This window comes from Juglans microcarpa x Juglans regia, chromosome 3D, assembly GCF_004785595.1.
Source record: "Juglans microcarpa x Juglans regia isolate MS1-56 chromosome 3D, Jm3101_v1.0, whole genome shotgun sequence".
In the NCBI taxonomy this organism is placed as follows: domain Eukaryota; kingdom Viridiplantae; phylum Streptophyta; class Magnoliopsida; order Fagales; family Juglandaceae; genus Juglans; species Juglans microcarpa x Juglans regia.
The window spans coordinates 9886602-9912711 of NC_054598.1; the positions used below are offsets into that span (position 1 = coordinate 9886602).

Below are 26110 nucleotides of genomic sequence, written 5' to 3' on the forward strand. Positions count from 1 at the left end.
TTCAGATTAGCCACTTAGATGATTGGTCAAGCTAGGAGAGACCAGCAAAGACAATATTGGAGTTTCCACAGCCTTACTTTTGATGAATAATACTACTATGCCTTCTCAATTTACTCTCTTATTTTGATCGTTCGTGTATTTAATTTTTTTTTAAAATTTTTTTAATAGTTAAAAAATTGACTATTAATGTATTTGTATTTTTTTTTATTTTTTAAAAATGTTTAAACATATTTAAAAAATGTTTGAAATGAAAAGGAAAAAAATAGAAAAAGTAAAATTTGTACTAGGTGGGCACATTGAGTGGACACGTGCAAGCGGCAGAATAGCACCACTTTACTTCTGATTTTCCCTAACCTCGACACGGGGCATTAAAATGTCTGTGTCCAAACACACGTAAAACTGCTTTTAACGTAAATGCCTTTATTCAGTGCTAATCCACCCTTAAGTAACTTTGTGTCCGATCACAAATGACAGCCATGTGATCAACTTTACTTGCCCTGATGATGATTGTAAAAGCACCATAAGCAAATCGTTCGGTCCAAAAGAAACGTTAGAAACACCAGGTCAACAATGCTGTGGGGACTACATTACACGTGCACCTATGTACAATTACAAAACCTATGCCCATAATCAGGGTGGTGCCCATGTAATTTGCTTGAGTGGGGCCCCCCGGCCATGACAAAGACTGGGCCCACACATTCCACTCCGGTGTTAATTAGGCACTCTATATAACGTTGCTTTCTAGCAAAGAGTACTACCGTTGGTTCTTCGTGTCATCGGAATAGAATTATAAATGGACGGCCGATATCTCACCTGGTATTTAGGACCCACCAAAATATATGGTACAAACTACAGACTCATCTCGTATTTACAGAGAGAGCGTCTTTTGCTTTTTAAAGTTTACTGCTTTATTTATTTATTGTTTCTCCAGAGCAGTTTCCTGCTTTTGAGTATTTATTGGATGAACTGTGTCAGGTGAATGTGGAGACCGTGAGTGTTTTTTTTTTTTTTTGGAATGGACCGTGAGTGTTTTTAGAATCGATAAAGCAAACCCAAGCTAGATATTGCTAGAGTTTTACAGCTTGAAAATATGGAGAAATCGTTGGCACAACCTAGATCCGAGGAGTAGCCATTCCATCATCAATCTCACAACTTCAATACCTCGAGATTCTCACTTAGATATCAAAACCACCCCCCCCAAAAAAAAAAAAAAAAAGTAAAAAAAAGAGAGGAATTTGTAGTATGTACTATAACATAATGGCCAACCTCAGGGAATGTTGGATAATCAGAGCCCACAGTAGGAGCTTGAATACCAAAGCAATCCCAACACGTGATTTAGACAGTCTCTCTCTAGCTGACAGCAAAACCGACTGACCCACAAAGTAAATTCTCTTCCAAATTCTCCCACCATAACTAATACATTCCACCGTGTTCAGTTTGGTTAATACTTTATTCCCTTCGCATTTTAAATTCAGGCAATGGTGAATGGAAGTCTCAAGCACCTTTTCCTTTTCAAATTAAAAATGGTGGATGATTGAAGACATTTTCTTTTTGAAATCATCTTTTGCATTTATCTGGATTTGGGTAATGTGGCTCTTAGCTTTTATATATTCTTTTCAACTTTTGCTGAACCAGTGGCACGCACGTTAGTTTCTCTTTAGTCTTTTTACTACCAAACTTCACTGGTTTTGGTCTGAGAGAAGGTGTGACTCAGTGGATTGCTGGTATGAAAAAGAGTATGGAATTGTACTGGTTCAGTTCTGATGTAAGTATTACATGCAACAAAAACAAAATCAGTTAAAGATTGGTCTTGTTTAATTGTTCTAACCGCTCCTACCAGCTCCTTACTTACTACATAAAAAAGGAAAAAAGAGAGCTGATTTTGGCATCTGGGCTTCTAGTCTTTTGAGCTTTCCATTCAATGGAAAGGAGAGAGGATGCTGTTTTGTGTTTTGTGGCTTTGTTATGCTTATGGACTTCAGCAACTGGCTTGCTTTCTCCCAAAGGTGTCAACTATGAAGGTAAATGAGACTCTTTCTCATGTTTTAAACCGCAGCGGTGAAAGACTGAATGGTCCTTTATATTACTTATAAATCTTGTAGTTCAAGCTTTGATGGGCATCAGAGACTCTCTGGAGGATCCTCACAATGTTCTTGATAATTGGGATGAGACAGCTGTGGATCCATGTAGTTGGGCTATGGTCACCTGCTCTCCTGATGGTTTGGTCATTGGCCTGTAAGTACAAAAATATATCAGACCTAGCAAGTAGTTTGGAACTTGGAACTTGGAATAGGCTGTGTACAAACTAAGAAAATGGATATTCTCTCAGAAAAAAATCCTCAAAATATATTGTCTTTTAGTTATTTGAATTGGTTTTGCTGCAGAGGAACTCCAAGCCAGAGCTTGTCCGGTACTCTGTCACCAGCCATCGCCAACTTGACAAATCTCCAGATTGTGTAAGTAAAACCAAGTAAGCAAATACTAAGGAAGTGTTGATATATTCTGCATATAAAGTCTTATTCGAGGAGTTTTTCTTGCAGGCTCCTGCAGAACAACAATATATCAGGAAGAATCCCCACTGAGCTTGGGAGACTTCAAAAGCTTCAAACACTTGATCTTTCTAATAACTTCTTCACTGGTCAAGTTCCCAATACTCTATACCACATGAAAAGCCTTCAATACCTGTAAGTTAAATCGTAAAATCTTGTTCTTAAACCTGAATCCAACCTGGGAATCTTGGGATTAATTTACACAAACTTAAGTGTCACACATATAAATCTGATAGTGGGATTTCAATTTTGATCAGGAGGCTAAACAATAACAGTCTCTCTGGAGCAATTCCTTCAACTTTGGCTAACGTGACCCAGCTTTCTTTTCTGTAATTCTCTTCAAACCTTTTCCTTTCGCATTCATTTTTTACTTCTATCATTCAATTTACATGATTAGACATGAGAACATGGTTTATGTGGTTTGCTTGATGTTTTAGGGATCTGTCTTATAACAATTTGAGTGGTCCCGTACCCAAGTTTCACGTTAAGTCATTCAGGTAAGTCCCTCCTAAAATGTTCCTTTTCTCTCTTCAAAACTTTCAACTTTTTTTTTTTTTGGTTTAATTATTTGTTCATCTTTTGACTGACAGTGTTGCTGGAAACCCTTTGATATGTGCCACCCGAAGTGAGGAGTGTTCTGGAACGACATCGCTGCTGCCTTCTTTTACCTCGAATAATTTACAAAGTAACAAGCTTCTCACTTTTTTGTAGATTTGTTCAATTTATTGATAACTAATTGAACACATGTTTGACGTTTTTCTGTTCTTTATCTTTTATTTCGTCTTTGCCTTTGTTTCTCCCTTTCTTTGTTACTAGTTTATAACCTTCTTAACTTTTGTTTTAAGTTCATGATCGAGTTACACCCTTTAGATTTATATATTTGCCATCCCCTGCTTTAAGATGACAACTCTTTCCGATGAAGTTTTGAAAATGTACAATTTAGTTTCCCATGTGCAAGTACTGACCTGTTTTCTTCTCTATTCTTTAGAGACTCAACCTTCTGGAACAACTAAGGGTCAGAAAATTGCCTTAGCCTTCGGTTCAAGCCTAGGCTGTGTCTGCCTTTTACTTCTTGGATTTGGTTTCCTTTTTTGGTGGAGGCAACGGCACAACCAGCAAATATTCTTTGATGTTTATGGTTAGTAAAATAATGTGTGTTTTTTTTTTTCTCAAACATATAAAGCACTAACAGATGGCATCAAATTGGTTTGTGCTCATTGTTAAACCCTTTCAATTTCAGAACAACATCATGAACAACTTTGCCTTGGAAACTTGAGGAGATTTCAGTTTAGAGAACTACAGATTGCTACAAACAACTTCAGCAGCAAGAACCTGATTGGCAAGGGTGGTTTCGGTAATGTTTATAAAGGGTATCTTGAAGATGGTATGGTAGTAGCTGTGAAAAGGCTCAAAGATGGAAATGCCATTGGGGGTGAGGTCCAATTTCAAACTGAAGTTGAGATGATCAGTCTAGCCGTGCACCGGAATCTCCTTCGGCTCTATGGATTTTGTATGACAGCCACGGAGAGGCTTTTGGTTTATCCATACATGTCGAACGGGAGTGTTGCTTTTCGTCTCAAAGGTAGGGCAGCCTCCAGCATTAGAATTATACTATACCTCTGTCCATTGTGTTAGGGACAATTACAAGGAGAACAAGATGTTAGTGTGTAATCAAGTTACAAATTTTACACTAACAGATCAGGTTTTGTTTCCATCTCTGCATCCTCTATCTCCAACATGAACATAACATTCATTACTATTTTCTTTCTTTTCCATTGTAGCAAAACCAGCCCTGGATTGGGTTACAAGGAAAAGAATTGCCTTGGGAGCTGCAAGGGGTTTGCTATACTTGCATGAGCAGTGTGATCCCAAGATAATTCACAGGGACGTGAAAGCTGCAAATATATTGCTTGATGACTACTGCGAGGCTGTGGTAGGAGATTTTGGACTGGCAAAGCTGTTGGATCACTGCGATTCACACGTGACAACAGCCGTCAGAGGCACCGTGGGTCATATAGCTCCTGAGTATCTCTCCACAGGCCAGTCCTCTGAGAAAACAGATGTTTTTGGGTTTGGGATTCTTCTGCTGGAATTAATATCTGGCCAAAGAGCTCTAGAGTTTGGGAAAGCAGCAAACCAGAAAGGAGCCATGCTTGACTGGGTAAGAAAATCACTTGAGTTTTCCTTCATTCATTCTTAACATTATAAGGTTAGCTTGAAACTCCATCTGCCTTGATAGGCATATCTGATTTATGACACAAATTGTAGGTGAAGAAAATTCATCAGGAAAAGAAGCTTGACATGCTAGTTGACAAGGACTTGAAAAGCAACTATGATCGAATCGAGCTTGAAGAAATGGCTCAAGTAGCTTTGTTATGTACTCAAAACCTTCCGAGTCACAGACCGAAGATGTCTGAAGTGGTCCGAATGCTCGAAGGAGATGGGCTTGCAGAAAAATGGGAAGCTTCACAGAGAGTTGAATCAACAAGATGCAGAGCCAATGAATTCTCCTCTTCAGAGCGATACTCGGATCTTACTGATGACTCTTCCCTGCTTGCTCAAGCAATGGAGCTCTCTGGACCCCGGTGACATAAAAGTATGAAAGGAGAAATCAATAGAACAATCCGTTGCCAAGAATCTGTGTGAAAAAACAAACAATCCCTGTCGAAATGTGTCGGTTGTATATTAGAATCATTGAAGCCTTTTAAGAGTCTTGTTCATTTCTGACTGTACAGAATGTGATCTGAAATAACTGACGTGTTACATGTCCTTTGGTTTAAGCCGAGTGAAGAAATTTTTTCGAGCAAATGCCATGCTGAGGGTCTTGAACTTGTAAAACTCCAATATTCAACTGTTATAGTTTGCTTTCTTGGATGACATAAAAGCTACGTTACTATATATATACATAAATATATATATATATATATATATATACAAGTATAGCTACGTTACTATGTAAGTATAGATACGCAAGAGAAGAGTTGAAAACAATACCCTCTCAAATGAAATGGATGGTATCCATTCAATATAAAACATGGAATATTTAGATCATTTTACTTATCTGGCGACTGGTAAACATGTATTGTGTCCACAATTTGTGATGATGATGACCGGATTGTTCGGTCTAACATTAGGTTACTGAAATTTTATTTATTTATTTCAAAAAAATATTATATAAAACATTGTTCCTAGGAGGATTTTCAAGCATCAACATGCCAAGTTTGAATTTCATAGACAAAGCTATTATTGTTGTCATTAATACCCTTGTTGCCTTTGTCGCCCTCACACAAACAAAACAATCATTGCTACTAGCATCAACACCACCACCTTAATTGTTGCCACCACTTGCGATAGCTACCGTTGCCGCCGCTGCCATCAACACCACGATATCATGCTAAATGCATGATCAAGTCATTGCAACTACTATTACTATCGGTTTTAACCATGGTTGTAATAGTCATTTTTAACTTTCTAAATATACTCTTCCGAACAATCAAAATATTTTTCTTTTATTGGCACCAGGTGTCCGAGAAAACTAATCCCGGTTGAACAGTCAACATAGACCTTGATGGGATTGATTGCATCACTTTTTAAATTCTTTAATTTTAAAAATTCTCTTTATCTTTTAAACTCTTCGTCTAAACACAAGGTAAGATCAAATTGCGAAGAAATGAAACTTGCATTGCAATTTGCCATGGCCATATTCAGGAAATTCATGGACATATCTTCTCCTCGTGTAGCCTACCACGTGGATTTTCCATCTGACTGCCCAATATTGACTCTAAATTGCAGGTTTTCAGTAGTTCTAATTACCTTGATTAAACAAGTTACAGGGTATCAAACTTAGTTATGAAGGGTAATTTAACCTGAACATGGAAATACTCTATATCAGGGTGCGATGCTGATATTTCCTTGATCTGGTACAAATTTTTAGGAGGCAGTCCTAGTATTTCTGCACAAGCTATGCATGGAGTAACTTTAGGGATGCCTAACGGTCATAGAAAAAGGATATATAGCTAAGGAAATATAATAGTTCCAAGTATGATTTGCATTTGGAGCTGTAAGATTCAACTCTCTTCAACAGCAAAATTTATGCACTATAATTTCACATTAAGGTTTTATACAATGCAGTAGGAATCAAACTCTGGTAAAAGCTATGAAACAACAGGCAGATGAGAAAATGAAAGAAACTTTACATGACATGCAAAATGTTTAGCATTGGATGAATAAAATTTCTGCTCGTGCAGAAGCCCGGCGAAACCTCACCAACTCAATCAACATATTCAATCTTCCGTCCATAACAGATGGACAAGGCATGATACTCATTACCTCGAGCACTGGAGACCTTTCAAGCAAAAACTTGATAAATTCCATTTCATGTGGTACCCCTGACATCTCTGTCATCTTCACAACTTTAAGTCTCTCAAATAAGCAAGGCGAAGGGCATTCTTTATCCCAAAAATCCAAATCAGTTGCTTCCATAGCAGCTAGTGTGTTTGAGGAACCCTAATGGAAATTAAAGGATATAAAACATGATGGACATACTCTTAACTATAAATAAAAAATACAAAACAAAAACTAAAAGATGCACCAAATAAAGCTTCAACATGTTCACAATAGCTTACCGAGATTTGAAGTTCCTTCAAATTAGGAGAGTTCGTAATCAAGTGGAGAACAACAAGTATCTCTTTCATATCTTCAAAACTTACTTGATATAATTCGATAATCTTCAAATGGCTATATGTAACTGAAAGTCTTCCTCGATCATCACCTATACTTAAGTACTTGAGACAGATAAAAAAAAAAAAAAAAGATAGTTTTGTAAACAAAATCAGTCTCCCTGATGACAGAGACCTCAAAACAAAATGAGGGGAGATCCACTGAACAACCAAAAACATAACATAGTTACCTTTGTGAAGTAGATACGCCCAGTGAGCTTTTCAAGATAAGGTACACTGCCAAGCAGCTTGATAAAATTGCAACTTGAACTTTGCTGCATGTGTTCGGCAATGTCCTCGGTCATATACATAGCAACAGACATTGCAATAAGAAGAGGAGTATTTTGAAGACATATGTCTTTGAATTCACCTTCAAGGCACAGGTACTTGAGATTTGGAGCGTAAATATTTAGAGTTAAACTATCCGAGTAAGAGAGTGATAGATTCTCAAGAAGAGGGCAACTCGAAATAAGACTTTCAATTGCATCGGAGGCAACAAAAACTTGGTACAGATTAAGGGTCTTCAAACACATAAATCCTTTAAAAGTAGGAGGCGGGTCCAGTTCACAACGAAACAGCTCCAGACAAATTAATTTGTTACATTTGAAAAGACATGAAGGTATCCTGATCCACTCACTTTCTCCTAATTCAAGGACCAATTCCTTGATATCTTTCCTTGAAAGGAAAAGTATCCATTGATCTATCTCTGGGCAACTTTGCAAGTATGAAGTACAAAGCTGGAACTTGTGAATTGGTCCTTGGTGAAGAAATAGAGCCCGAGTAATAAAGTTTATAAGCTTATCCTCAAAAAGAGCTCGGTCATTGGATAAAGGAACACAGTCTTCATCAAATACAAGATGAGTGAGTGCAGCCCATCTGTACCTAAACTTACTAGATAAAAAACTTGTTCTTACTGCATCTCTTATTGGTAACCGTGTGAGAATGCTCTCTATAATGCTTTGAGGAAGATCGCTTATCAAATCCAGATTTGAAGAATCACCCATCCGTGTGTTCGGCTAAAAGGGCTACAGAGCAATGTAACACAACCTATAAGCGATTGAAAACTCAATCAGACATAAAATTCCAGATTCATATCGTCGTCATCGTCCACACTTAACAAAAAAGTAAGAAATTGGAGGAAATCCCAGGTCTTTCTCCTATTGTTATAATTCTTAATGGATAAAGAATCGGAAAATCAAATTCCAAATTTTAGATTTTCCATCGTTAGAATCAGAGGAAACAAAGTCCCACACTCAGCTGTCTCGAATATAACCATTCGAATCCCAGTTGAAGTGAGTTTTACCAACGTTGGGCGAGAAAAATCAGCAAGAGGACACAATACAAACACCAATCTCGTTCCCCACCCCTTCCCTCCCTTCAACCACACACATACTTCTCAGCAACCAAACAGAGGGTTGTGTTAAAACATTTTCCAGTTCCAACCGAACGTGATGATCAGTTTCTTTCAGATTTCGGTTCAGACAGAAATAAACCCAATAGAGCTAGAATCAGATCGCATACAAAACGCAGCAAAAAAATCCAAAATTCAGAGGGCAACAAAAAAAATTGCAATCATAAAAAAAAACTGAATTAAATCAACGGTGAAAAAAAGCAGATACCCAGAGAAAATAATATGAGAGCGAGCGTTCCTAATCTTCCGTTCTTCTTCTTCTTCTTCTTCAGTCAAATTTGTTTACGAAAGCAAGGGAATCCGTACTTGCACCAACGGTGGAAAGATAGTGATGAACTGTGTGAGAAAGGAAAGAAATTGAAGAAAATGTTAGAAGTTCATTTTACACCGTCAAGTTCGAGTTATTTCCACCTTTGGCCCTAGATTTTTCTTTTGTATTCATTTTTTTCCTTCTTATTCTACTGTACGCTCTAATTTTTATTTTTTTTTTAAGCCGGTGTGTAAACCACTCAATTCATACTCATACTGTTGATGTGAAAAAAACTTAATTTGTAAAAAAAAAAATTTAAATTTAAATCTCTTACAAATTTAATCATGTCATGTCAATAGTATAAAGAGTGTATCATCTACATAAATATATAAGTAAAATTACTCATCTATCTCTCTCTCTCTCTATTTATCTACATCTATATATATATATATATATATATATAGTTAATTACATTTCTATTGTGGTGACTTTACAAAGTACTAATTTCGGCACTTGATACGAAATTTTGGGAAATAAAGTTATAATACTCTACCTAAATGAACAGACTAGTCTAAAACAGACAATTTACGGTAATTTGGTATTTTTAAGGCCTTAAACATGCATTCAAATTGAACGTTGCAGATGGTTTGGATTTAAAGATGAGATGAGATGAGATGAGATGAGATGATTTTAAAAAAAAGATAAAGGTTAAAAAAAATATTGTTAGAATAATATTTTTTAATATTATTATTGTTTTGAGATTTAAAAAAGTTGAATTGTTTATTATATTTTGTGTAGAAATTTGAGAAAGTTATAATAATGAGATGAGATGAAATACTTTCTGAATACAAACGGGACCTTTTCCAAATAAAGAGTTAAGTACTCAAGATTGTTACACACCAATTCTTTTTCAGATTCCAACTTAAGTGAGAGATTACCATTTATTTTCAGATAACTTTGGACTCGACATTAGAAGTAGAGAAGTGCACTTTTCACCAACAAATATGACAAAATTGAGATACTCTCTGCAGTTCAGAATCAATGAAATAAGAGTTTGGAGCATTTAAAACTTGCATCCAATGCCAATGCAGCATAAAAAGAGTTTGAGAGGGGGATTCTTCATTCACGTGTAACTTTCGGTATTCAAGTAGTAATTTGTTGATTATAACAAGCAACGAAACTATTGTCGATATGCCTTTAAAATCCCTCGAATAGAACACCGAAAACTCTTCTATATGCCTTCAGTGGTATCTGCAAATTTGAGTAAAAATGGGAAGAGAACAAAATTGAAAAGAGTCCACAAAATTGAAAAACTGTACTGGGCGAAAGATTCAGTTTCGAGTTATAAATCCCTTGATCAAGAAGACTCCTAGACTACCAATAGCTAGTGATAACATAATAGGAACTGCAATGGGTTCAACATCAGCCACAATGCTTTTCCGGTTTGCTTTTACTTGGCGAGACCTCTCTCGCAAACTCTCTCGGAAAATATTGTTAAGATTGTCCAACTGATGCATTATTTGGCGTTGTCCTCGTGCAATTCCTGATATCTGATTTCAAAGTAGTTGCACCAATGAGAAAATGAATGAACCCAAGAAGCAACCATGTCTGAACAATGGCTTCTGGTTACCAGACAACGGTCTTAAGAACAATAAAAAAAACGTATTGACGCAAAACAGAAGGCATGCAATTGTCATAGCATTATAAGAACAATCATAGTCCAATGAGATAATTATAAGAATATGAAAGGAGAATCACCTCCCATCACATGCTGTTCTTTCAGCATTCTGATATATATATATATATATATATAATATAATATAATATATACATACATATATTATTAATTAGTGTATGTATTCTCCTGTGCACTCTCCCACGTGTCACAATATCCTACAAAGCAATCACCTATTTATCACAGCATATCAAGCTACTACCTAGTCATACGACGTGTACATGAATCTTAAAACAACAAAATTTAGACCAATGACAGATCATAAAGCCCTATTCCCATGGTTTTAGAGATGCAAAGCCACGAATCCACTGTCTAATCATAGTCCAGATAAAGAAAATAAATGAAGAAATAATTAATCAAAGAATCAAGTAAGACGTCTAGATTAACTTATAACTTTTAAAAAGTGGCACTCTTGTCAGAATTGTCCTCTCTTGCTGGTTCATGGCCTCCTTATGAAGTTAGTTCCCTGAACTACATTTTGTTTTTTTTTTTTTATAAGTAAACTGTTCCCTAAACTACATTTTATTGTCAAAACTCATGTCATCAGTCCAATTCTTTGTTTATCTTTTCATAAGTAAACAACCTTCTTGTATGCTCATGATAACTCGACGGATCGCACGGCCATCATGCCGGCAACGCATCATTCAAATTTCTGCCCTATCAACTTTCTATTGTAGGATAGAGGCCTACAATGGTGGTGACGGGTAACGGAGAATTAGGGTTCGATTCTGAAGAGGGAGCCTGAGAAACGGCTACCACATCCAAGGACGGCAGCAGGAGCGAAAATTACCCAATCCTGACACGGGGAGGTAGTGACAATAAATAACAATACCGGACTCGTCTTTTTTTGTTCATAGGCTGTAATTAGGCATTTCTCACTTGTATACCATGTGTACTCGGGATATGCCTAACTTTGAAGATCAATAAACTTTATTAATTATCAAAAAAATAAATATTGAGGAGTGTTCGACACCTCAAATTCAACTATTTCTAATACCTCAGAACAATACATTTTTGTTACCACGAGATATATTGGCAGCAAAAGTTCCTTTAATTGGAAATTTTGTAACCTATATGGCTACAAAAGCTGTGAGTAACAAACTTTAGAAGGATATAAGGAGACAAGATTAATACCTCTTCCATCAAAGGAGACTCTTTAGCCAGCTGGGATGAAGATGATGAATTAGGCATTACGGACCCAGTCAACGAACCATTGCTTAAAGTAGAGATGAAGTAAGAAGTGGGAGCAAAGCCATTGCAGGCGTCTGCTTGAATAGACATGTTTTGTTGGCTGGAAGAACTTTTCTTGATGGTTAACTTGGAATTCAACTCTTCAATACAATTTGTAAATTCATCCATTCTATCATTCAGTGAGGAGATTTGTTCTGAAAGCTGAGTAATGATGCCCAACCAAAATAAATAAATAAAGCAAAAAAAAAAAAAAAAAAGAAAAAAAAAGAAGAACAGATTGAACCAAAAAATTCAAATGCTAATATCCTTCCAAAACTACAATATCAGAACCATTCTGAATAACTTAAAATATACATGCATGAGTCTACCTGGTTTGCCACTGTTGCCGGGGACTCCGTGTTTCTCTCATCAAACCTTCTACTGTTGGCAGTGTATCCAGTACGCTTGGCCAGATTCATGTCCCTCTGGGTTGAATATGAATGTGACATACCACTGTTCAATTTCACATCATCCATCAAAGGTAGCCATAATAGAAACTTTGATGAAATAGAAAGAACAGAAAAAACCGTATCAAGAAAATGACAATTGACGGGAGTTATGGAGTATGTGAGAGATGTTATGATTAAAGTGGATAAGGGGCTGGACTTGGTCACAGGTTTGGGTGGTGGGTCGAAAATGGACGAGGGGGCGGGGGGTGGGTCCCACGGGTTTGAAGGCCTTAAGTGTGCTGCCATAGATAGGGTTGTCGGACGCTGGTATCACTCAAGACATCGGTAGCTTGTCGTCTGACTGCCCTTAGTCACCAGTTGCAAATGGGGTTGGTACCTTTTTCTAGGGTTCACTTTCAATGGAAGATGGGAGTTCCTTCCAGGGTTTTGAGTACTTTGGAATAAGCATACGAGCCTCTTTTAGAAGATGAAAATGGGGTAACTGACGGTAGTGCTTCCCCTACCTATTCTATGCCTCTTGAGGGAGTAGTAGGGTTTGACAAAGTGGCACAAAAAGGATTGTTGGAGGGTGGGACACCTACAAGCAATGTCCTCGTCAATGGAACGACGACACCTATGCCGGAGGTGAAGGAACCTTTAATGGTGACAGCAACATTGGACAACAACAATATAGCTTTGAAGAAGGTTCGGGATTTGTATGCAGGATATGGCGGGGAGGAAATTATGGGTTTTTCGTTGGTGCCTTGTGAGGAGGAATGTCTAGGGTCGGGAGTGTAGTTGGGAACTGTGTTTGGGGATAATGTTGTTCCCCTAGTTTCTCTCCATCTGATAAACAATATAACAGGTTCACCATCGGATTGGGTTCTACATAAGGTTAACGAGATTTAGCATATTGTGGGGCTTTAACAGGGAGGATGTGAAGACCAATTTAAAGCACTACTCACTGCGATTGAGGTAGGTCACTCGCTTGAAACCAAATCAAATTTTAAGAAAAGCAGAGAGTTAAAGCGTCTTTCTTGAACAATTAACTATGACACTAAAGGAGGTAGCTTAAGTCGAGGGAAGACTAAAGGGAGGGCTTTATGAAGACGTCCTCATAGAGGGAGTTTCGGGAGGAGTATTAGTCTTAAGGGAAACAAGGGGTTGGGGATGGGGAGGTGTGTTCTATTCCAATTTGGGCTTGGTGTATTTCGGATAGATTTCTAATTTTCACGGGCTTTTTGGGTCATTAGGAGCTCTCTAGTATGGGCTTGGTGTTTTCTTGTATACGTCCAATGTACTTGGTTACTCCTATTGATATATATACTATTTTTACTTATAAAAAAAAAATGACAATGGCAGACTTGAAATCTAGAGGGGGATATGTCTAGTGAATAAAATGGGTGCACATAGTCTCACATACTTCTTGTGTTGAATAATTTGGTTTCTTTTAAGTAATATAAATTATTATCGTTTTTCTTTTAAAAGGAAAAATAATAATTTTTATTACTTAAAAGAAATCAAATTATTCAAAACAAGAAGCAAAAGCACAAAAAAAGTATTAAAAAGCACAAAGGCACACTCCAACCTAGTACACAAGATGTATACAAGAGAGAGGCCTATCTAGAAAGAGAATAAGATAAAAGAAAATCATGTAAATTGAGCCCATTAAAGTTTATAGAAGATGTCCAAAGGAGGAAATTATAGTAAAAAGGTCTTGGGCTCCTCCATTGTCCATTCTTGGTCCTAAAAAACCCTCCATACGAGGGAAGTAATAACCATTTTCACACTGCTGCAATTTGTAAGCTGCCACCTAGTCCTCTTCAAGAGACACAAAGGTCCACTATTATGCTGAGCATGACACAGGCCAAATGAACCCAACTAAATAAGTCACTCCATAAAGCAGTAGCCATCTCACATTGGAGTAAAAAGTGATCCACAAACTCCCCACTCCTCTTACCCATGCAGCACCACTCAATCCAACAATCAGATTTTTGATAAACCTTTTAAAAAGACTTTATGGCATAAAGAGATCATAACTCAGATAGGTTTTCTTCTTTTGAAAAAACTTATTATAAGTAGATATCACTACTCAGCTAGATTTTTTTATAAGTAATAAAAATTTTATTAAAAACCTCCCAAGTGATTCTTTTTTGGGTTCTCAAGATAACAACAACAACAACAATACTAATAGAAACAGATATATTATCGCATGGAAAATATAGCAACAGTTTGGCGGCAATGTTATGCTTTTAGAACATAGAAGATACATTACTGTAGCACAATGGAAAATAATCTGTATTGCCAGAAATGTTTCCGATACCACTTTGCATTCTGAAACCACAATAGCAGAAGATTAAAGGAGACAAGGGGCAATATGTTCTTGGTGACACAGCAGTGTATGATTTCATAGAGTAACGAAGGTATGAAAATTTCATGCAAAGACATTGACTTCCTCGTCAATTTCAAATCCACACAATCGTGGCTTTTGCCATGCCAAAATTTGAGTGATGTTCAAATTACGAACTCAAATAACAGATATCAATGATAACATGTACAGATTAATGCAATTCATATATTGGCAGATCTGACATATTGACCTACCATGTTAGGTTGTCTATACACTTTTCAGAATGCAATGTCATCATTTATATATTGAATTTATACCAAGAATAAAAATAGAGAGAATCAGAAAACTGCACCTCTTAAGATGCTTATTTCTCAAGGCCACTCTATCTGCAGAAGCTCTAGGAAGAGCTTCTTTGGGGCTTGAAACCAGATCCTCATCTAGGCTCAGCTTTGTCTTCAAATCTTCTGGGAGGGCCTGTAGCATGATCAGATGACAAAGACCAATACAAGGAGAGTCAAAGCAAGATTTGGGAGTTACCATACCATGACCTCATTTACAAGCTTTTCCAGTTGAATTTGTTCAATATAGGTCCTAGGAATGTATGAACCTTCCATTCCCAGCTGCTCAGCAACATATTTTACAAATAAGCGATCCTTTCCTTGCACCTTTTCATCAAAAAGCAAGAAATTGAGTTTAGCATGGCTCACATACTGGGGTACAACGAGAGTTCAAAAGTACTAAAGTCTTAAAGATGCAAGAGAGTTGACTTTAAACACCACAATTAGAAAGTACAACATCAAGTTTCTTAAACGTATACTTTACACAATAAGAATGACTCAATGTGAGCCAGGCCAGGTCCAGCCTATACATTTCCTCTTAGGGTTGGGCCTGGGCCCACATTACAAGATGCTCAGGCCAGGCCTTGGCATTCACTATGAAAATTCTTGAAGGACTGGACCAAACTGGCCCAGCCCAGCCAATGGATAACCCAATAAAAGAAAAATGAAGAATATGCCTATTGATAGGTTTTCTAGAACCCTAGTCTATGACACATTAAGAATCCTATCTATGTATTCAGTAAAATTAAATGGTGCAGAAATATATGGCAGTACCTGAACATAATGACGATTCAGTTGCTCCAGCCAATCAATTTTTACACAGACTCTATCATCAGAGAATACATGGCTGCTCCTCTTAAGAATTGCTGCTATTGTGTACCCCAAGGCCATTAGTCCACCAAGAAGACGCACACTAACCCCAAAAGTTATTCTTGGTGAAATAACAAATGGATTATCTGTCACCCATTCCTGCAAAACAGAAGAAAAAACGCATCAAATTAGGTAGTAATTTACCAGTAGAACCAAATGTTTTGCAAGTATGGAGAGCCATAGAACGTCAAGCATACAGGAAATTTATGAAGTAGGGGGTTATTCAAACCAGATGTAAAGCATAGAAAATTTCACAAGGTCATAGCAAAAAAACCTCCCTCCCTCAATCATCTAGACAAATCTTCCAAACTTAATCCACCCAAAAGTTCAAGAATCAGGGGTGGTAAATCAAGAGCTTGGTGAGAGGGAATGGGTGTGGAATGATTATATGGGCAAGTTGAAGAACAAAAAAGGATAATTTGTTTGGCCCGTCTCAGTCCTGATTCTAATGGTAGCAAGGAAAGGGAATGGAAGGGAAAATAATTTAGTATAAAAGAGAAAAGGATTGTAACAATTGTATATTATCAAATCCATCAAACATAACAGAAAGCAAGGGACTGGAAAATAAGGATGTACATGACTGTTAACGGGAATCTATTCTTGTAGTAAGAGCATTGACATAGCATGGAAAAAAAATTGTCATTTTTCTTCCATAGATTCAGCTTTGCTGCCCTATTCATGCACTTGTGTGAACCTACCTGCTTTTGTTTTGGGATAATTATTTTGGTCAAAAATACAGTCCAGGCATATAATGCAAGCCAATTTTAAACATATGGAGAGAATTGAGCCTTAGATGGCTACCAAGCAACTTATTTGACAAGAATTTAAATTCAATCTGGCAATGAACCCATGGGAAGTCCTCCCTTTAAGAATAAGGAATGGAATGAAGTCAAGGATTCAAAACCCACTGGGTGCATGTGAATACTACTAGTATTTTAAAAACAATCTGGTGATAAATCCCGCACATCCATCCTATTAATATGATAAGAAATAATTTAAAACCATATTTTCGGTTTATATAGCTAGATTGTGCTCAGTGTTAGGGCTTTCTAGGACTTGCTTCATAAATTTTGTTTCACTAAAGCCAACATAACCACCTATATTTAAACGTTTGGAAAATATGCATCTCTCCACGGCCATGCAAAGCTTTAATCAGAAGTACTAGATGCATCCTTTTCATCACGCATCAATATCAACTAGACTGCCTATTACCAAAACTTGGGTCAGATATCGGCTACGTGGATTCTTCTTTTATGAAGCTATTCAAGGACTAGTAAAACATCATGTCTAAGAAAATAAAATACAGAGCCAGACAAACAGTCTAGTACTTCTCAAATTAAAAATTTCAAGACATGATTATTTTTTGGATAAGCACAAATGCACAATTATTAAAACAAGAAAACTCAGACTTTAAGTGGAGAACCTCAAACATGAGACTGTATTTTCCATCTTTGTTCCGCATCCTTAGATATGATTGGCAAGCCTCTGGATCTTCACCAGGTGGAAGAAGGTATATATCATAAGTCTGCTCTGTTGTTTCTGTATGATGTTTGGTGAAAATGGCCTTGACTTGATCCACCATCACCTTCCTCGCTGACTACAACATTATAAGGTAGCACTCATTTATTGATGTATAAAATCCATTTCATCCACCCCCATATTATTTTCCACTAATTCTATTTGGAGAATTCCAAAATATTGTGTACCTTGAAAAGCCAATAAATACATTTAAGAATTTCCGATACCCTTTAATTTATTTGAAAAAGACAATAATCCTTTTTCTAACATGATTTGAGTATAGTTTAAGGTTAATAATTTAAAAAGCTAATAACTTTTTGTTTCAAAGCAATTTAATAAATGATCTCCTGCTTGGAAAATCAGATTTTCTGAGGTGGATAAACAAAATGGGATGGAGGGAGTAACTTCAGAGACTTTTGGTATGTACAGGTAAGTAAAATGTGTAACATAGAGAATAACCTTCAATATATAAGTAGGACTCTGAAATCCATTAAATGGATTGAATTTGTTGATGATCTTTATATGTGCTGTTTGGAGATCTGGCTCAATAAAGGCCTTGTACATTGGATATACCTGTAAAGAAGAATATAGTTGAGAAGATCAAAGAAAGCAAGTTCTTTTCAGATGCTTAAATACAAGAATTAAAAAGGGAAGGAACAAACAAACCGTTTCAGATATTTGCTGAATTATTTCTTCTGGTTCTTGGCCAGCACGCTGTATATCCCGCAGAACCCTTTTGACAAGGTCAAAGTGAACTCCACCGGTTACAGACACACAGAGGTCCAGCAGAGGTCTTAACCTTTCACTCAAAGCATAGATGCCCTCAATGATCACAATACGAGAGCTTGGGACTTCAAGTTTCCTGTCACCAGTACATGAAATTTAAAAGACAGGGTGGATATGGAAGAGCGGTAGATAACTAGGTATTATAACAGATGAAAAAATAAAAATAACTGCAGGATAATCAATTAATTGACCATATGCATTAGTATAACTAGAAAATACGAGAAAAGGGCCAGTACACTGCTTTAGATTTCAAGATATTGATAGTATTCTTACTAAAAAAAGTCAAATTTCTTTTCCTTCAAGTTTTTGGACGTGGAGGGAGTTTTGTATCCATATATAGATCTCTTCAATTATGGAAGAGCTCTCACAAGCAGCTTGGTCCCTTGAGTTGAGTGAGAACATAGTGGTTCCCATAACAATATGCAAAAATGAAAGAGCACAATATCCACTACCATTTGTGTCCAATAGCGGAAAAACTTGGGATATCATTATCCATATCATTCGCAATGAGGAAAACAAAATAAAATAAAAAAATCCATTGTTTGCTTAGATTAATTGGGACTTTCAAAACTCACATCTAAGATCTCTGTATATTGTTACTTGAACTTCCATGATATAGCATAATATCAAACAGCTTCCCTCAAAGATGATGACATCCATGCATATGCCGAAGTTATGAAAAAGTATTAGATGGAGAGAAAATACCTGTATCCTGTACGGGAGCTAAACTTGAAATCGTAAATTGGAATCTGGACCTCCTTCCCTCCCTTTAAATCATGGACATTCTGGAGCAAAGTGTCATAGTCTGTCAAGCGTGGATCTGTTTCAGAAAGATAACGGAACCAATAGAATTATGCCTGTCCATTTTTTTTTATCAGTAAACAAAATTTTATTGATTATAAGGATAGGCAATAACCCGAGTACACTGGAAATATACAAGAGCATCACCTATGTTTGCCGTTCCCAGCTTGATTGTTAGCTTACTTTGATTAAAGGCTCAGAATTATTATTAAATTCCAAAATGAACTATTTGAGGGCATCTGGAAAGATTTCCAAGTCATCTTTACAATGATATGCAAGCATGCTCACTTCTTCCTAGTATGTAAAAAATTCCCTTGCAAACATGGGAACTAGGAGTTTGGCAGTGTAACTATCATAAGTTTAAGACCCTATTGACACCTTAAGATCCCAGGCAATAATCTGAGGATAAAAAACTTCCCAACCCATCAAGATTTCAGATAATCTTATTTACCAGGAAAAGTGCAATAGAATGGTGAAAATGTTAGCAACTTTCAAGACCAAAGTGAAAAAAAAAAAATAAAGTGAATTTACATTTTGTGACTTTGAACAAAATTTTCCTAGTGCCAGCCTTAGGCTAAAAAAAAAAAAAAAAAACACAGACCAACTTATCAATTCATTATACAGATGTCAAGTGACCCATATCAAGAAGCAATCAAGAGAGAAAAAAATTGCAGAAGACAGTAGAAATACCATCCCTTGCACCAAATCAAACCTTTGGAGGGGTCGCTCTTCTACTTAAATGAGTAAGATACATAACATGTCAAATCCTAGGCGATGAATCTTATAGAAAAAGTATAAAAGTTGGTGGAATAGCACAAGGGATAAAAACCTAATCAAAATTAAGTACAAAAATTCTGTATGTTATTGGCTATAAAAGGCAACAAAATGATACAAACACGGGGAAGATGTAGCCAAGTGGATTAAGGCAATTGATTATGAATCCATCACACACGGGTTTAATACCCATCATGCGGGTGCAGGTAAGTGGGCAGGCGGGTGTGTGCATGTGTGTGTAAAAGCTTTTTCTTACATGGTTCTAAATGAGATCAGAAGACATTTTGTAGATCTTATCCATGACGAAACACCATGGCAAGAGCATTTCCAAAATTGCACTTACTTCCAAAGAAAAGTCAACCCGTAGATATATTAAGCTTCATAAAAGGGCAAAAAAAGAGTAAGGTAATGAATTTACCATCAAAGTTGCCATCAACGATTCGACTAGAATCATTGTAGTTGTCCATCGAAATAACAGCAACATTGGGCATAAAGTTGAGTATCTTTTCTGTGAACACAGTTTTTCCAGCCCCAGAAGGACCTGCCACACCTACCACTATTATTCCCTCATTCTTTTGGGCTAGCAATTGGCATGCCCTGATTACTATAAAAAAACCCTTCTCAAATGACAAAGGGTCTTGAATTGAAGCAATCTCATATCGATCACAATTCTTTCTCTTAACCAATTGGACTTGATCTTTTAACAGAACTGGCTGTCTCTGACGTAAATCACCACAAGAAGTATCTTGAACCATTGCAAATATGCCAGCTCCCTCTGCTTATAAGAAACAGAAAATGCATCAATATAAACAAATTTAAAAACATATAATATGACAACAAAGAACTAAAGTCACTGTGAAAGGCTAAGAGGTATCAATTTTATTTAAAAAAACTGTACGCTATGTCACAATTTAGGTGCATAATAGAAGCAACATCTCCAAGGACTCATAACAATAAAATTGGGAACTTTCTTGCACAAACATTTACAACCAATGAAGAAAAGAAAATTCTGGGAACTTTCTTTCAGATTTATGTAGAATTCTCTGTCCTAGTTGAATTGAAAGATCAAAATTATTTTCATTGCAATTAAAGTAGGTAAATCAAAACAGAATTGATATTATAAAAATCCTTAATAAACTCCACAAAAGTGAAAGAAATGGAATTAAATTTTAATGTATTGACCAAAGTCTTCGACAAACTACTGGCAAATGGAATGCCATGAAAGGCAATACTTCTTTGTCTTTTTTACCCTTTCATCAATACAGCAAAATTATTTAACGTTCAAGAGAGATTGAAACACCCCTGCCATAAATTAATGAAAACATTCAAGCCACAGAAACAAAATTTAACTCCATGTAACACGCTCAATAATCTAGTCATTTACTTTCTAGCCTTGGTCGAGTAAAGTCAGAAAAGATTTTGCAATTTCCTTGAACCTACAAAAACCATGTAGCCAGATTTAAAACTGAAAAAAAATATAGTCTTTTTAGGAAAAGAACTTGACTTGGTTTGTGAATGTTTTATTAGGGTTCCAAAGTGGATTATGCATCTAGGAAAAACTTGATGCACATAATCAGCTCGATGCCTGAAGCCCCTCAGCAATCAGTGGCAAACAAAAAACGTTGCTCATTCTTCAAATGAAGTGTGAATGCACCGGGCCCAGCTGATGCAAACTCATCAATTCAAGTCGTTCAATAAGCTAGAAACAGCACTGTGGCCATCATTAAAACCATTGGATTGCTGATCATCTTAAAAAGCAATGACGTCATCGATTTCCAATGATCATATCCTACAAATCTAATCTATAAAATAAGGTCACGAAACATCACATTTTTGGATAATTCCAGTATTATATCTAAGGAATTGCCATAAAAACAGTGACCTCTAGTTAATAATATCACAATATATGTCTCATAACTTTGCCCAGGACGTGCCTCTGAGAATTGCATCAAACACAAACACAGCCTACCAAACTTAGCAAACTACGATGTAAAGATCACAACAAACACATGTTAAACTCATTTTAAACCAACACCACAAAAATTGGATTAAAAAAAACATCCTCTACTATAAGAAAGCATAAAGTAAGGATCACCGGGTCGAGAGTATCATCACGATAATAACAAGCCCAGGAAAGAAGACCGACAGAAACGCATACACACAAAAAAAGCCATAAAACAATATTAACTCTCTTCTACTACCCCGTTTGGATCTAACTCCACGTGCTCCCAAGTAAACGGCTTAAACGAAACACGAAGTAAAACGAGAAAAACAACAATTACGCATTGATAATAATTGAAAAAAATATATATATAAAAATAAAACCCAGAACATAAAATGCATCAGAACCAAACCAATGTGCAATCTTGGTGATGACGGAAGCACGAACGAGTCGCAGAGCGAGTTGCTTCTTTCACTAGCAACGAGTCACGATCAGTTCAACAAGTAAAGGAAAACAAAACCCAAGAAACCTGGCCAGCCTACAAAGTCGGTTTCTCCTATATGTTACCGTTCCTACTCGTTTTCTTTCGGGGTCCAGAAACGAATGCGATTTGGATTTTTGTGGGAAGTGGGAATTCTAGAGAATCTGCTTCACACTCCCGGGAGAAAAAGAATGATAGAGAAAGGAACGGGGTCACCGAGACGGAGAGAGAAGAATATTTAATGGCGACATTTTCCCCTTTTTCTTTAACGTTCTCTCCATATCTATATCTATATATATATCGTCACAACTCTAATGCCGAAAGAGAGGCGTCTAGACTGGGGCGGTTCACGTCTAATCAATCCAAGTCTTATTATCGGAGTTATTATCGTCGAACAGATAATATAACATGAATAGTGCTACATACATACAGTCATATAATATATAAATATTACATAATTATTTTTAAAAAAATAAAATTTATTGTTAAAAAATTAATTTTTTTTTCTGCGTAGATCTCGTATTCTCATATATATTATTCATAGAATCGTTAGTATTTTTTAAATTTTTTTAACAGTAATTAAAAAAATCGCAATGTCTTATACCAATATCATTTTGTATTTTTTTTTTGTTTTATATTTCATTTATTTTCATAATTATTCTTATATCATTTTATTTATTCATTATATATATTTTTTAAATCTCTACGCAAAATAAATTATTTCCTATAATTTACTATAAAATAAAATTGAAAAAAAAAAACACTTGCGTTGCATGTGCGTAGAATTAGAAAAGGTTCCAAATGTGACATATTCAGCATGAACAATGACACATGGTCCTTCGCTGATCATTATTAATCGGACAAAGGAAATTACTAAATGACAAAAAAATCATTGGAGGCAATGTATAGATATTTCATTTCCAAAAGAATTTGGTGGGGTTTGTTCCGTTCATCAATTTGCGTGTTTTAGGGTCTACTACTAAGTATTAAATAAACATATAATATTTTAAAAAGAAAGGTATTTTTATAAAATGTATTATAAAATTAACATTTTTTATAAAAATATTCTTATTTCTAAAATGTATTGTAAAAAATATTATATAAAATATTATGTATTTATCAGTGCCCGCTTCATTTTATTTTAGTAGCTTTCGTGGGATAATTTCACATCCTTTTATCATGGACAAATTCCACAAGACTCCAAGGAAAGTTCCTCTCCCAAGTCTCTTTGGTCGTCTTATTGACAGTTTCTAAATGCCAAGTAGACCATTGCATTCAGTCGTTGACGACTATCTGAAATTGTGAGTAATCCATACGCATGACATTCTTTTTATTTTATTTTTGCTTTTTGTTACTAGTAAAGAATTAGTCAAAGAAAAAAATATAAAAGAGTCAAGAAATTAGTATATGGGCATAAAGGAAGGATGCTTTTGATTTTTTTATGCAATCCAGCTAAGGGACCAGCAGGTAATGGAGCGTTCCACACTCTCATTCTGTGTGTATGGCTAAAATAAACTAGGTTTTTCAGGCCCAACTTACCAAGCGATCATTTTTGAAAGATAAAAGAAGAGAGAGAAATAAGATAGAGAATGGATAATGGAAGACAGTAGATAATATGTTAGGAGAGAAAATAGATGATTTGATATAAAGTAAAATAAATGAGGTAGGAGATAAAAGGGACATGATGTCTATAGTTTCAAAGACTTTTCTTTTGAACGCTTTAAGGGATTCTTGGCTAGACTTCTTGGGGGCTTCTTCTTCGGTTGCTTCTTCAACCTCTAGATAGAGAGCTCCAGAGAGAACACCTTCTCCTACAAGTAGATCTCCAGTTTTCATTGTACAGTTAGAAATGAGAGGTTATGAGAGATTGTAAACAAACATATTATAGTGGAATCTCTCCTCTCCAAACCTCCGTGGACGTAGGCCTAGTGCCGAACTACGTAAATCTGTATGTCCTTCTCTCCTTATTTTTTATGCATTTAAATATTGTTCACCACTATGGACGTACACGCGGACATCGTACAGCCGCACTAGATTATCGTCAAGGGTTCCACAACTCACCGTCCGAGGCCTAACCCACCTCAGAGCATCTGGGAATGAATTTTTCTCCCCTTCCGGGTTGTGTCGTTTGTGGGCGTTAACAGTGGCATCGTGTGTGGGATCGAGATTGTTTTTACATCGGAAGTGGAAGAATAACGATTTCTTGACACGCTAAATAATCTCCGAATGAGAAATTGAAAGTTTTTCAAATATGTATCTTCAATCTTTCCATTTTTATTTTTATGAAAAGCAATACTGCAGAAAAGGAGCGAGTGAACATTTCCTCGCCCAAGCGATTAAAAGTGCACTGGACTTTTTATACATCCAGTGTGTAGGGTTAGGGTCCCAAACTCCCCGGCCACTTGAGCTTAAATAGCGCCCACCACTCCCTATGCTTTTAAGTACATAGTATATTTAAGTGAGCAGTATAAATATTATTCACGAATATACATTGGGCGCATACACTTGCATCGTGGGTAAACACTATACACTTAAGTGCATAGTGCCTACATGGGCATCACGTCCTGACTCATGGCATGCAGAGTGCAGGTGCGCCCGATAGCGCAAAGAAAAGCTCGCAACAGCCCGCCGTGAGCTGGATGAACCTATTGGTGGCCACTACGTGAGCCTCTGGCAGTCTCTGTCATCGACCGGATGGCCCCTGCCGCTAGGGACTATTTGCAACACGCCTAACGGATGCATGTTGCCTGGCTTCCGAGGAGCTGGGACCTACCGGCAGCCACCATTAGGTCTGCCGGTGCCCTCTGTCCCCGCTGATGGGGCATCCTACACTTGTGGTTGGCGTACAGTGGCAAACGACCACGCACCCGGTGCACCTAGATGTGCATTCAGCGAGAGGCTTGCGGCACCTCACTACTAGCCTAGTTGACCTGCCGGCGGACACCACTTGGACTGTCGACAATTTCTGTCCGACGCACATTGGCCTAACCCACAGGGTTGTACCTAACGTTTGGGCCATGCACAACGATGCACGACAGCGTACGCCCAGATGAGCCACGGCCCCGCAATGGCATATCCAAGGGGTTGCGCCAGCAGTCACCAAACGAACCATCGGTGCCGTGTGTCTCCTCGGAGATGATCCATGACCACCTGACCACGGCGGGGACCGACCACGTGCATGACAATGCATGTGGCTGATATCTCCTCAGCCCAGTCGTGCCATGGCACAGTAGGGGTGTCGATGGCCACCGTGTGGACTGCCGACATGTTCGGTCCCAACACAGAGTGGGCAACGATGGCTTGAAGTCACGCACCTAGTGCACAAAACGTGCACTGGAATCCTCGGCTAACTCACGGACGAGGTCTCCATGCCAACTGGAAGATTGCCACTCCTTGGCCATGCACCACGGCCAGAGGTTACCACTCCTTGGCCAGAACACTCCACAACCACGAACTCACCAGCCACACCTCCACGACCAAACTTACGACCCTGGAGCTCCCTAGTGGGGAGTCCCAGCGGTCATGGGCCCTTCGCCCATTGGCCTCTCGGACTGATTGGTCGGACGAACTCTTCACCTGTGGTATCTCCTCCTCGCCCAAGTTGTCTATGTACTTGTCAGACAACACATACACCCCCCGACCATTGGCTCGTTGTCCACCACGCTCGTCGACTAGACAACAAGCTTCTTAGCCACTAACAGGCAACCATGAACAGCGAGCTCCTTAGCCGCTGGCAGGCAACCAACTCCTCTGCAACCTGCTCCTCAACCACGTACTCCTCGGACAGACACTCTCCTTGGCCATGCATGCTCCTCGGTCAAGATGCTCATCAACTACTTGGTCCTCACCCACGGACTCACCTCCTATGCTTGGGACTCATCTGCCCGGGTTGTAAAAAAAAAGAAATGAAAATAAAAATGAGGAGCAAGGAAGAGAAGAAATGACAAACAACAACGGGCAAAAATTAG

General features: G+C 37.4%; 2 protein-coding genes across 12 annotated transcripts; one reads left to right on the forward strand and one right to left on the reverse strand.

Annotated features, from left to right (window-relative positions):
- Nucleotides 1-1448: 1448 nt before the first annotated feature.
- On the forward strand, nt 1449-5357 carry LOC121254419 (protein NSP-INTERACTING KINASE 1-like). Of its 2 annotated transcripts, XM_041154466.1 has the most exons (12): nt 1449-1765; nt 1841-2021; nt 2103-2235; nt 2385-2456; nt 2541-2684; nt 2807-2878; nt 2987-3046; nt 3140-3234; nt 3538-3687; nt 3790-4131; nt 4331-4710; nt 4818-5357. In XM_041154466.1, exons 2-12 carry the CDS (start codon nt 1922-1924, stop codon nt 5136-5138), a joined length of 1869 nt encoding a protein of 622 aa, XP_041010400.1. In that variant the 5' UTR covers nt 1449-1765; nt 1841-1921; the 3' UTR covers nt 5139-5357. The 2 variants fall into 2 exon arrangements, with proteins under 2 accessions (XP_041010400.1, XP_041010398.1); XM_041154464.1 differs by having other exon boundaries at nt 1449-2021.
- A 1268-nt stretch (nt 5358-6625) lies between these two features.
- Nucleotides 6626-22417, reverse strand: LOC121254412 (inorganic pyrophosphatase TTM2). 10 transcript variants are annotated; one of them, XM_041154439.1, is made up of 14 exons: nt 22074-22413; nt 20138-20494; nt 18850-18964; nt 18025-18220; nt 17818-17931; nt 17264-17437; nt 15745-15939; nt 15175-15297; nt 14985-15106; nt 12223-12346; nt 11798-12055; nt 7459-7542; nt 7175-7333; nt 6626-7055 (listed from the first exon to the last, which is right to left on the reverse strand). In XM_041154439.1, exons 2-14 carry the CDS (start codon nt 20472-20474, stop codon nt 6762-6764), a joined length of 2295 nt encoding a protein of 764 aa, XP_041010373.1. In that variant the 5' UTR covers nt 20475-20494; nt 22074-22413; the 3' UTR covers nt 6626-6761. The 10 variants fall into 10 exon arrangements, with proteins under 10 accessions (XP_041010373.1, XP_041010375.1, XP_041010374.1 ...); XM_041154441.1 differs by having other exon boundaries at nt 20138-20497; XM_041154440.1 differs by having other exon boundaries at nt 22068-22413.
- Nucleotides 22418-26110: the final 3693 nt, after the last annotated feature.